The 12776-nt window shown below is 54.8% G+C and overlaps 1 protein-coding gene across 1 annotated transcript; it reads left to right on the forward strand.

The window, feature by feature from the left end:
- Positions 1-5299: 5299 nt before the first annotated feature.
- TRIM56 (tripartite motif containing 56) lies at positions 5300-11772 on the forward strand. The gene is made up of 2 exons (XM_054992335.1): positions 5300-5382; positions 6147-11772. Exon 2 carries the CDS (start codon positions 6230-6232, stop codon positions 8285-8287), a length of 2058 nt encoding a protein of 685 aa, XP_054848310.1. The 5' UTR covers positions 5300-5382; positions 6147-6229; the 3' UTR covers positions 8288-11772.
- The last annotated feature ends 1004 nt before the right edge of the window (positions 11773-12776 follow it).

The following is a 12776-nucleotide window of genomic DNA, read 5'->3' on the forward strand; positions in this document are numbered from 1 at the left end:
TTGTTGTGGGAAGGGGCTTGTTTTGAGCTTCAGAAGGACTGTTGCCCCCCCCCTTGCTTGCTTGCTTGCTTGCTTGCTTCTGACATAGGCACAGAAATCCCTGGCCACAGGGGATTTCAGAAGCTTCTTGGGGCTGAGAGGAAGGAGAATGGGTTCTGCCCTCTTTTCTGTGAAGCGCCAGCAGGAAATGTGCCTGGTGCCGCCTGCTGTTCTTGGTGCTGGCTGGTGTGGGCTTTGGAGAAGCAGGTGCCAGCCCGCCTTCTCTGGGCCCTTGAAGAAGAGGGAGGCCGGAGGGGAAGTGTGTCTCGGCGGGAGCTTTGCTTCCAGAGCAGCGGTGGGCACAGGCTGGGCCCTCCCTGGAGCGTGTCTGTCTTCCACCCCCAGGTCCATCCGAGTCCCGTTGGAGCCCCGGGCCTGCTGAGCTCTGTCTCTGCCCGGCAGCCTCCCGCCCACCCTGCCCATGGCTCTTTGTGGCTGGCAAGAGAGCCAGCTTCGATGCCTTTGGCAGAGGAAGGTGGAGACTGTCAATGCCCCCTTCCACAGAGCCTGCCTGACCTCTGTGTCCTCCTTGCCCCAGGCCCAGTCAGATGGCGGCCTGCCTCTTTCTCCAGGCAGCAGCAGTGACGGGCTGAAGGAAACCCCTGGGCAGGGGCAAGGGGCCCAGTGTCCTCCTCTTTACCTCCCGGGGCTTTGGGTTGTGTAACGCCCCAGGTCCAGATGCAAATGACAGGGGCGGGGGTATCTGAGCACATGCAGAGGGCCCTCTGCATTCTGGCACCACACCCCACCCCACGAATCTGACCTCAAGGGAGGGGGACAGGTGCCTGGGCGGGTGTTGCAGCACCTCAGGCCCTCACCTGTCCCCAGCTGTGGGAGCCCCTTTGGAGTGGTTAGGCGCGAGGGCTGGTTTCTCGCTGGTGTAGTGGGGAGGAGAGTGGAAAGCAGACTAGGGTGGCAATGGAGGGTAGTGGGCGAAGCATGCACGGCAGTGACGGTGGCCCCTGCATGAGCTGACGAGCAGGAGACACCCCCCCCCCAGAAGAGCAGCCCAGGAGGCCCCAGCCAGCAGCCTGGCGCAACAGGAGAGGCCCTGGGGCCTGTGGACAATGCAGGGTTAGCCCCAGTGCTGTGAAGCATAAAAAAGAGAGAAGTGCCTTGGGCCATGCGCCGAGTGCAGGCAGGACCTTCTTCTGCGCCAGCCTTGGCAAAGGGTGGTGTGTATTTGCTGCCTGGTGCCTGCGAAGGGGCCTCTCCGTTTGGTTTGGGTCAGGGCCTGGGAGCACGTGGCTGCTTCCTCCTGGGAGCCATTGGTTGAAGGGACAGCCTCTGGACAGAGGCCTGAGCTGGGCAAGGGGCAGCCGAGGGAGGAGGGGGCAGGCTGGGTGTGAAGAGGCAGGCGCTTGAGCTGGAAGACGAAGGGGGAGCTGCAGCCAGAGGAGCGGGGGGGGGGGAGATGTGGTTTGCTCCTGGGGTCTGATGGGGGCCAGTTCTGAGGAGGAGGACCTCTGGGACTCCTTTTCTGTGGTGCTTGTATATTTGTAAATAAAGCCAATATTACAACGTTCCGTCTGTCTCCAGACCTCTTTGTGGTAGCCCTGTTGGTCCAAAGCAAAATCCCAAACCACAGAACTGTTCACGAGGGCAGATATAGAAAAAAGTTATCTTAAAAAGAAGCCAGAATGGTGCAGTGGTTAGACTCAAGTCCAAATCCTCACTCGGCTGTGAAACTTGCCCTCACTGGGCCGGTTGCACAGACTCTCTGTCAGCTCACTTTACAGGGTTGGTGTGAGAATGAAATGGGAGAGACGGATGAGGCCCTAAGCAGGATAAAACAACATGCTCAGTAATAAGAGAGCTCATGCCCTGAGGCTCTCAAGGCCCCTGCCTGCGTCCAGTGTAGGATCCCAGGCAGGGCCTGGTGCCTCTCTGGGCCTGGGGTCTTCTGGAAAGAAAGAGGCCCAGAGGCAGCCCTGCTCTCACCCAGCTCTGCTTGGAGAAGCAGGGAGCTGGCGAGGAGGCACCTTCTGAGTTTCACTTCCTTGTCTGAAAAGCCGTTTGTGGAGGTTTGGGTGTGGGCACGTGGTTTTTGTGGATCTGTCAGTGTAGCTGCATGCTTTAGGGGGGAAGGGAAGGGAAACGTCACAAATTCCTCACTGAGAGATCTCTGTCTTTTGGTGCTACACCTCTGAAGATGCCAGCCACAGCTGCTGGCGAAACGTCAGGAACTACAATGCCAAGACCATGGCAATACAGCCCGGAAAGCCCACAACAACCATCGTTCTCCGGCCGTGAAAGCCTTTGACAATACAACTCCCTAAATAGTTCACATGCTTAGTCTAGACATAAAAGAGGCAACAGATTAAGAATGAAACACGGTATTCTTCTTCCCCCTGAGAACTAGCAGGTTTGCAAGGTCAGAGACACTGAGCTTCAAGCCCAAGAGATAAGACACTCTGGATACAACAGGCCTGGCATACAAGGCATGTTATGGCATCAGCAATATGATATCAGGGCACAGCATAGAACAATGGTTCATGGCAACACATCAGCTGAAAATAACGGCATGGAGGGGTGACAGACATGACACTTAGTACCCAATGACTGAGGCAGTAATGGGTATCTAGAAGGATTTTAAGCCTAGGGGGATCATTATTACAGTCTCTCATATTTTATGTGCAGTTCAAGGTCATGGAGCTGTTACCAGATTCGGTAAAATCAAACTACTAGCTTATTGGATGTAACCGATAATGTGGATCGTCTCCCATTTATTGAACTAAGACAGGAACATGAAGCAGCAAGATGCTTTCAGTTTTTCCCACGTACGTAGCTCTGTTGTGGCCAAACAGTTGGAAACCAGGTGAATTCAAGTTTGACAAAATTTGAGGACATAGAATATAATACGAAAATACAGAACTTGTCTCAGCCAGAAATGGCTGCTTAGTGCCAGTTTTGGATATACTGAAATGTAATTTTGCAAAAAAAAGTCAACAAATGATAGATTAAAGTCATTGCTGAGAAAGAATGGCAAATGATTTTCTCTCCTGATGCTACAGCAATTGTGAATACGCAGGACGTCTTCAAGCCTTGACAGTCTTCAAGGAGCGGCTGGATGAATATTGGTCAGGGATTCTTTAGGCTGTTCCTGAATTGGGCAGGGGGTTGGACTGGAGGGTCTGTAAGGCCCCTTCCAACTCTGCGATTCTATGAAGGAGAATTTTTATAAGAATTTTTATATTCTGCAAAATGCATCACACAAACCAGCATGCATGTTGGAGATGCAGAGAAAAGAAGGTAGATGTTCAACTTATGTTTTGTCCAGTGGTGAAAATATTTTGGTCTAAGATGCTTGTATAAACTTACCGCATTACAGGGATTCCTGTCCCTTTAGATCCCAAGGGACTAGTTAATGCCGGCAACCCAAAGGTCTGGAGGAGGTGATTCTCGACATGTTTACAGCTGCAATGTTGCTGCCAGCAAAAAAACTGGAGAGCTGGTAAACATTTCACAGTTCAATGCGAGATTCAAACAGTCTGAGTTATTGCAAAATCATCAACATTGTGAGAACTTGTTCAATAAAGAGACGGAAATATCAAAAAGTTTTTTTCTGATAGCTGGAAATACTTCTTTGAATTTTGGAGGGATAAATTAAATATACTGTTAGACTTGTACATTTGTCCCTTACTTTTACATTAAACAGGATAATGAAAAGAGTGAACCGTTAAGACTGAGTGTGAATTAAGTAATTGGTACTTCAGTAAGCTTTAAATAATCATAACTTATAATTAAAACTTACTATTTTGTGATGAGTGTTGGTTTATTACTTTCTCTGTTGAGGTGAGTTTATTTTTTAAAAAAGAAAGAAAAGGGGGGGGCTCGCGAGTCTGCAGCTGCAGAGAAGAGGCAGCAGGAGGGGGGAGGGGCCTTCCCACACACCACCAAGCGTTATTCGGGCGGAAGTGGTCCTGGGACTTGGCCAGAGGCATCTCCTCGGCCTGGTGAGGAAGGGGTTTGTAGAGCCTTCGGGGGCTTACGGGTGACCCCTTCTGGCCTTCGATAGATGGAGGACGCCCACTGCCCGTTCCTGGCTGTCATCCGCTAGCCCTGCCTGTCAGCAAAATGCTCTATGCTCTTGTCTCTGTTGTGTTCCCAACATCCCTGTGGGACTTCCTTTTTCTGAATGAAGCCGAGAGAGAGACCTCAGGCCTCATGACAACAGGGGACTTGAACCCATGACTCTAGGGCAGGGGTCACAGGCTTCCCTTTGGGGGAGGCGTGGCAGCTCAGGCACAAGGGCTCTCAACCATGGCTAGTTGCCCAGTTACTTAGAGCAGTCTCTCATCCACCTGAGACGGGGAGAATTCTGATGCCAATTAACCCACCAGCAGAAAATGGAAGTGGACTCGGAGCAGGCAAGAGGCAAGCAGGGCGAAGGCAACGCAGGTCTCCCTGGGCATCGTTTCCAGGCTCTCTGCCTCTCGAATTCTCGCCCAGGCAGGGCACAAGCAGAGCCCAGCTGGGTCTCACCACAGGCCCAGCGAGTCTCACACAGCAGCCCGCCAGTTGCCCGGGAGTAGGGCTGCCAGCTCCAGGGTGGGCAATTCCTGGAGATTGCGGGGGGGGGGGAGGACCTGAAGAGGGTGGTGTTTGGGGAGGGGTCTCAGCAGAGTATAATGCCATAGAGTCCCACCCTCCAATTTCAGGAGACCTCCAGCCACCAGGGCTTTTTCTCCAGCGGGAACGCGGTGGAACGGAGTTCCGGAACCTCTTGAAAATGGTCAAGAGGTTGTGTGCATACAGAGGCCTTGGGGATCGTTTGCCCTCCACGCTGCTGGAGCATGCACAGAGGGCAATCTCAACTCCCCTCTGTCTGGAGATCAGGGGGCGGGGGCCACCAGGCATGTGACCATTTTCTCCAAGGGCAACCCACTGAGTTCCACCACCTCTTTCCCCAGAAAAAAAGCCCTGGCAGCCACCATGTAGAGGTTGGCATAACCTTATAGACCTCTTTAAAGTGAAAAGCCACCGAGCCTGGGAATCTTCATAAATGGCCCCACAGGTGACCCTGGCCTCCACTGGAGTGGCACCGCTGGGGAAGTCCCAATTGCAGGGCTTCCCCTAAGAAGCCCCCCCCCCTCACAGCTCATGCCTCTGCCTGGTCTAGCCACTCCCACAAAGGCAGGAAGCAAAGGCCGCACTGCAGGGCGGCTGCCAACCGATCATGTCAGGGCAGATGGACACGTCCTTGGCTGCAGCCAAACTCCGCCTCGAGGAGTCACATTTCAGTTTCATTTCTGCCACTGCTGCTTCCTGCATGGCTGTTGTGAGAAGAGCTGTGGGGGGGGGGGCTGCTGTGCTGCGCTGTGCCCTCTCAGCCTGCCTAAGGTAAGAGGCTGGTGGGCTTCTGAGGCACAGGAAGGAGAAGCAGGAGAGAAGCGGCTGGCCCCCCCCCCCCACGTGCTGTCTGGCCATTCTGGCCAAGCAAATCTCCCTCTGGGCAGCAGGGAGAAGGTGGGTGCCTGCCCTGGCGAGGCCAGAGGCGGGGCAGGCTGCCTTTTGTTGCTGCTCCTCCCGGTTCCAGGGCCAAGGCTCAGCTGAGGGCCTTTTCTCCCCAGGAGCCACCCAGAGAGCTGGGGAAGGCTTGCTGTACGTCCCACCCCACCCACTGCCACCCTAGGGCAGCCAGGAGCACTTCCTTGCCCGCCCTGGCCTGAGCTGCTCCCCACTCCTTTGGTTGTTAATATTCACCGCTTTTGCAGAACCGCCAGGGGTGTTCTCTGCACTGCCTACCCACTCCCCACAATCCCAAGGGATCTCCCCTTAACCCTGGCTGGAAATCTAAGCCAGATCTGGCCCCAGTCTTCCCTCCCCTCAGCCCACAGAGTCTTTCTCTGCCTGGACTTGATTTCTCCATTGAAGCCGCAGAGCTGAAAAGAGAACCCCCAGCCCTGGGGCTCCAGGCCTCTGAGGAGCTCTCCTCCTCGCCTGCGATCCCCAAGGCCTCTCTATGCACACAATCACACACACCCCTTCTCCACCCCCCCACCCCACATGCTGGAGTGCATCAGGAGAGCCTGAGCTGGTGGCAGAAACGCCTGGGCACGCAACGCCCCCAACTTCCTGACGTGTCTCCTTCTTGCTCTTTGCAGGAGGCCTCCAGACTCCCAGGCCTGGCTCAGGAGTTCCTTCCCGGCCACTCCACTGACAGGCTCCCGGCTCCCTCCTGGCTCACATGGCCGCCAGAGCCTCATCCCTCCCCGAGGCCCTCACCAGTGGGTTCCTGACCTGCACCATCTGCTTGGAGCGCCTGCGGCAGCCCAAGATCCTCCCCTGCCTTCACACCTACTGTCAGGATTGCCTGCGGAAGCTGGCAGCCGGGCAGTCGGCGCTGCAGTGCCCAGAGTGCCGTCAACATGTCCCCCTTCCGGCGGGCGTGGGGGGCCTCAAGACCAACTTCTTCATCAACGGCCTTCTTGACCTTGTTCATCCAGCAGTAAGGACAGGCGCCACGTGCAGCCTTTGCCCGCTCCTCAGCCAAGATGCCGGCCAGTGCGCTGTGTCGCGATGCTTGGACTGTGCTGACAACTTGTGCCAGGCGTGTGCCAGTGGACACCGCTGCTCCCGGCTGACCCATGCCCACTACATAGTGGATATCGAGGGCTACCTCTCGGGAGAGTACGACGAGGAGGCCCGGAAGAGGCAGGCCTCTCAGTGCCAGGAGCACCATGGGGAATCCTTGCGGTTTTTCTGCACCCCCTGTGCCACTGCCTTGTGCCGGGAGTGCCGTCTGGGCCCCCACCTGGAGCACCCGTGCCTGTCTCTGTCGGAGGCAGCCAAGGCACGCTGTCCCATCATCGAGGGCCTCCTGGCAGGGGTGGAGGAGAAGATACGCCTCACTGCCGAGGCAAGAGGCAGCCTGGAGGAGCGGATGGAGTGCCTGCAGGTGCGTGAAGTCAGCATCCGGGACGCAGTGGAGTGGACATGCTCCAAGGCAGTGCAGCGGCTGCTCTCCCTGAAGGAGGAGGTGCTGGGCCAGCTCTCCAGCTTTGTGGAAGAGCGGAAGAAGGCCTCGGAAGTTCTGCTCTCAGAGCTGGAGTTCCAAGAGCAGGTGGCCTCCAGCACAGTGGCTTTTGCCCAGCAAGTGCTGAGCCTGGGCCGTGAGGTGGAGATCGTCTCCTTGGAGCAGATGATCTCTGAGCGACTGAGGCAGCTGCAGAGTTTCTCATGGGACCCCCTCCCCTTCCAGCTGCCCCATCTTGCAACCCAGCCGGGATCTGAGAGCCTCCCTGGCCTGTTCCACCTGGAATTCAGAGAGGAGAAGCCCGAGTGTGCAGAGCAGAGCAACAGCAAAGGAGCAAAGAAGAAGAAGAAGAAGAAGAAGAAGCAGCTGCTGCCATCCCCTGCCAGTCAGGAGGTGAAGATGCCGGGCCAAGGGAAGCCCGGCCCCCCTGCACAACTCCCCAGCCCTCCTTCCACAAGGCCTGAAGACCCCCAGCTCATCCCCAAGCCCCTCTTCTCTTGCAGCTTCTGGGTGAAGATCCCCAATGACAAGAAACGGCCACAGGTGACGGGCATCTGCCCCTTTGGCTCCGGCGAGCTCCTCGTGGCAGACACCCAGAACCAAAAGCTGAAGAGGTTCTCACTGCAGGGGGAATTCAAAGGCCTCCTCTCCGTGCCAAGCAACGTGGCACCCTGCAGCGTGGCTACTGTGGGCAGCAAAGTGGCCTTCACTGCCGGATCACGGCTCTTCCTCTTGAACAGTGAGGGTGGTCTCATGTGGCAAAAGGCACTTCAGTTGGGCCAGGCCAGCCACTCCGTGACTACAGTGGGGGGCAATCGCGTGGTGGTGAGTGTGGCGGGGCACCTGGAGGTGTATGACCTGGAGGGGCGGCTTGTGGGGAAGGTGGTGCCTGAAGGCAGTGAGCAGAGGTGCCTGGTCTTCCTGGCCAGCCAGCAGGGGGGCTTTGTGGCGTCCGACTGGTACCGGCGCAGCCTGGTAGTGTTCAGCAGCCAAGGGCGCTTGGCGGCTGAGTGCAGAGAGGAAGAGCTAGACAAGTGCCAGCCGGGGGCTGTCTGTGCCGACGCCACGGGGGTTGTCTACGTGGTGCTGTGGGAGCAGAACAAAGTCATGGCTTTCTCGAGGGCCGGCAAGCAGCTTGGCCCATTCCTCACCGCTGAGAACAGCATTGACCGGCCCCGGGTGGTCACAGTGGTAGGGAAGGGGCACTTTGCGGTGGCACTGAGCAATGGCACCGTCCACATCTTCAAGATCAGATATGAAAGCAAGTGATGGTGTCTGGGTGGTGTGAAGGAGAGTGCCTGTGTGTGTGTAAGCATGTGTTGAAGACAGCACGGACCCGGGTGGGCCTGGCAGAGGCGAGTTCAGATGGCGAGGAGGAGCATTGCTGCCTGAGGGGCTCACCAGGACACGTCTACACAGCAAAGGGAAACCAGCTTCAGACCTGCTACGCTGCCCTGGCTTCCAGCCCTTGCAGAGCGGCTGCTGTGGAAGCAGGAAGCATCCCTTTCGGGTGTCTCTGCCGCCACTGCCGTTTTCAGGGGGTTCTTTTGCAGGGGGCCAGGAAGGACTGAAGCCGCTTCCGAGTGCTGAGAGAGGACAAGCAGGCTGGGGTGGGTGTGAAGCTAGGAGTGTGGCTGGAGCCAATGCTTGTCAGTGGCTGGAGCAAGGAGCGTGCCAGACTTCTGGCTTGCACAGAAGTCTTTGTCAGACAGAACGGCGGGGGAGGGTTTAAGAGAGGGCGAGGCAGGCTGCAGAGGGAGCCCTTTGGAGAGTGTCCAGGTGGGGACTGGGGGTGCAGCTGTGGCTGTGTCCCCCCTCCACACCATCCGTGATGTAGAGCTTGGCCATTGAGGCAGGAAGGTCTTTGTCCCAAAGCTTTTAGCATTCCAGGACTGAGAATTAGATAAGGACAAAATGTGAACCAGTTGGTACAACCAAGCGGAAGGTGCCTTCTGAAGGGGACACGCACACAGTTGTAGCCGTTCATCACAACCTCTCGCATTCCCTCACTGGCACTGGTGCCCATAAAGCACTGTGCCTCTGCACAGATGAAGCCCTCCTGGGAGAAAGTGTTTGCAGGTGACTGGGGCCCAAGAGAAGCACTACTGGGCTTTGATGGGGGTGGGGTGGGGCTGGCCTGGCGGGGCAGAGCTGTGTGGAAGGGAGCAGAGGCTGTTGCACACCAGGCCTTCGCACTGGCCTCCTCTTCCCCCAGCGCAAAGGTGTGAACCCGGATTCTCCTGCTCTGAATGGCTCCTTGACCTCTTCAGTTGTGGTGGAATCTGCAGCACTTAGAGGCGTTTTTAGGAAAACAGTGTGTGTTAGGTGTTGAATCTCACGAGTTACCAAACAACTCTGCCTGGAAAGTATTTGTCAGCAAAATACTCTACATACGATATTTAAAGGTGTGTTTTCTGGAGCAAATCTGATGCAGCACAGATTTTAGAGCCATTGGTTCGAATTTGTGTTTCCTAAGGATTGTAACCGTTTTGTGGCACCTTGCTCAAAAAAGCAAACTCTGACTGGATACCAGGATGTTTGAAACGGTGCTGCATTTAGCATGCAATGCAGACCCAGCTAGGAGTCCACAGCCCGCCTGAAGCATTTCCCTTCCCGTATTATTTATTTATGTTTGTAGTGTCCAGCCAGAAGGGGGGCTCTGGAAAACTGCACACTCTTATGTCATTTTGTTTTTTTCCAAGACAAAGGTATGTGGATTGTGTTCAGAACAAATCTGAGACATCCAAAATGTTAAATATCATACATGCCGCTCGATTTTTAATGTGTGTGAACTTTACTTCTGGGTTGTGTACGGGGGAGAAACTCGTGGGCACAAACGGCTGTCTAAGCTGAGCCGGTAAGACTCGAGTTGCTCCACTGAGGAGCCCTCCACACGGGTCATCCCCACCATGGCCACCAGGCGGCAGAGCGCAGCACCCGCAGGCCAACCTCTGGGGCCAGTTGAGCTTAGCAAAGAGAATCAGCGGGGTCTCCAGCCGGCATAGGACCTGGCTTTGGTCATAGGCTTAACCTGGGACTTGCACAGTGGAAAGAAAAGTGTGCTTCTGAACATGCACAAATAATTTGTGAGGTTCGAAATGCTGAATGTCACAAATATAGTCAGGTTTTTTAAATGTGTCTGAGCAGGCACAGGTGAGATTCTTTTCTGTCCTCACAAAGTGACCCCAACGAGGCCCAGCTTATCTGGGATGGGGGAAGTACTTCTGCATCTGGGCCTGTGGGTTTCAGGGGGCCCCAGAACATCTTTCTTGAGACACCCTAAGGGGGTGGCTGGGGCATGAAACCAGGACTTGGAGAGACTGCTGGTGCCTTTCAGGCCCCAAGTGCCTTCCCCCCACCCCCCACCCCAGCTTATGTAGCAGGGCTGAGCACTGCTCGGCTGCTATGAGGAGATGTGTGTGTGGAACTCAAGGGCTTTCTGGCTGCACAACCAGCCTGTGTTTTCTCACATGATGCTCACATTTATGAAGCTATTGCCGTGGGAACAAAAATCAAGTCCACGAGCACCTTAAATACCAACAGCATTTTCCAGGGGATAAGCTTTTGTGAATCTATAGTGTTACGTTATTAGCTGGGCCTGCACTTCCCATCTCTGTGCATATCTCCTGACTCTATTCAAGCAAGTTGCATGTTGTGTCGTACCTCTGCATCCTGACTCCAGCTGGCCCTTCTTTGCAACACCCTTGCACGCTTCTGACCTGGATATAAGGGCTGATGGATTGTCATTCTCATTTGTGTCGAGAAAGCTTCTACTCTGAAAAACGTTGGTCTTCAAGATGCTGCTGGACTTGAATTTTGTTGCTATTATTATTATTACCGTCAGCTACCTCCCTGATACTATTGCCATTGGAGTGACTGGTGAAATTCTGGGGCACGTGGTCTAGACATAAGTTGACCTATGTGGGCATGTATGAAGAAAGAGGAATGGGGAAGTCATGGGGCCGAGGCCTGGCTTCTCCGTAGCAGCTTCTGGCGTAGTCGGAGCCACGAACATGCCTAAAGTTTCATAACTTTGCAATAATTTTGTATCTCTTTAGCAATACATGATAATAATTGCTTTTTAAAAGATAATAATTTGCAACACTCTGCTTCCTATTTAAAAATATCTTGGCCAAGGAACACTGAATTAATCCTTGTAAGAATATTTTTGCTGTCATTCTTTGGGGTGAGGGGCTTAAATATTTTATGCAATAGGTAAAAAGGTAAAGGTAGTCCCCCTGTGCAAGCACCGAGTCAGTACTGACCCATGGGGGATGTCGCATCACGACGTTTTCTTGGCAGACTTTTGTTACGGGGTGGTTTGCCATGGCCTTCCCCAGTCATCTACACTTTACCCCCAGGAACCTGGGTACCCATTTTACCAACTTCGGAAGGATGGAAGGCTGAGTCAACCCTGATCCGGCTACTTGAACCCGGCCTCCGCCAGGATCAAACTCAGGTCATGAGCAGAGCTTGAGCTGCAGTACTGCCGCTTACCACTCTGCGCCACGGGGCTCTTCATTTTATGCAATAGAGCACTGGATTGCAAATTGTGGGTTGGGACCCAGGAGTGGGTTCCAAATTCCTTGGGGGGGGGGGTCACAAGACCAGCAGGGTGGAGGAAGAACGGGAAGAGCTAGGAAAGTGGGGTCTGAGGAGTGAAGGGCATCGAGTGTGAAATGGCCATGAACTGCAGGCCGTTCCTTTACAATGCTGTGTGTGTATAAATGTGCAACGTGAAAAATAAAACTTGAACATTCCCAGTGTCAACAGACATGAGATACATGCCTTTTATTTTGGAGAGGGGAAAAAAGGGTGGAGCTACTTTGCAAAAGGGTCCCAGAAACTACCATAAATTTAGTAGCAAGGCCCACCTCAAAACAAAGAGAGACCGAGGAGAATAAAGGAAGATTTGGTCACATGGAGGGCTAAAAAAGGGGCACAGATAAGGTTGGGGGGGGATTGGGGCACCCATTCCAGGCAGCCAGCCCCAGATGATCCTCTGCTTGGACCCTCAAGAGGGGCTTGCTTTGGGCTGCCACGGGTGGTGATGGAGCCCCTCTGCTCTGCCCGCCAGGGAAGGAGCAACACTGCTGTGCCTGCGCAGCACCCAGGGAGGCACCCGTGACCCTTGGGCCACCGGGCTCAGTAGGGGCTCCTTTGACTGGCAGCCCTTTCCATCAGCTGCTGCCTGAGACCTTTTCATGAGATGCCAGGATGGGACCTGCAGCCTTCTGCGGGCAAAGAGGGTGCTGGACCAGGGAGACTCAGCTCCCCGCGGGCACTGCAAGCAATAAACAAGAAAAGGCGTCACTCGTGTGGGAAGCCGCTTGGCATCAGAACGCCAGTGCTGAATGGGAATTTGGGTCCCTTGCAACCTTTCCCTTTTACTTCTCCATATCAGCAAATCCTCCTGAAACTAAAGCAGACACCCTCCTGTGTGACACTCAAGTACGCACAACCAACCCACCACAAGTTATGCAACCAGATTGCATAACCTTGAATTCCTCGGGTAGCCTTTGAGTGCCACTCCACACATACCCAGGCTGCTTCTGGGCGTGACTGTCAACGCCGCCGGGTGACCTTTGGAGGACTCCCAGGGTGTCGAGGGCTTTGTTCTGTGCTTCAGCTGTTGTGGGAGGAACGCCCTGACTGCACACTCGGGTGGTTTCTGTCCTGGGACTTGGGCCTGCCCGAAAGTCCTGCTGAGTTGCATCCGTGTGCCCTGGGTTGGCGCACGCAGGCAAGCACATCACAG

The sequence above is a fragment of the Eublepharis macularius genome, chromosome 12 (assembly GCF_028583425.1).
Source record: "Eublepharis macularius isolate TG4126 chromosome 12, MPM_Emac_v1.0, whole genome shotgun sequence".
In the NCBI taxonomy this organism is placed as follows: Eukaryota; Metazoa; Chordata; class Lepidosauria; order Squamata; family Eublepharidae; genus Eublepharis; species Eublepharis macularius.

Bases quoted from the DNA above. Each gene is read 5' to 3' on its own strand.
- TRIM56 (XM_054992335.1), top strand. From the start codon at position 6,230: ATGGCCGCCAGAGCCTCATCCCTCCCCGAGGCCCTCACCAGTGGGTTC.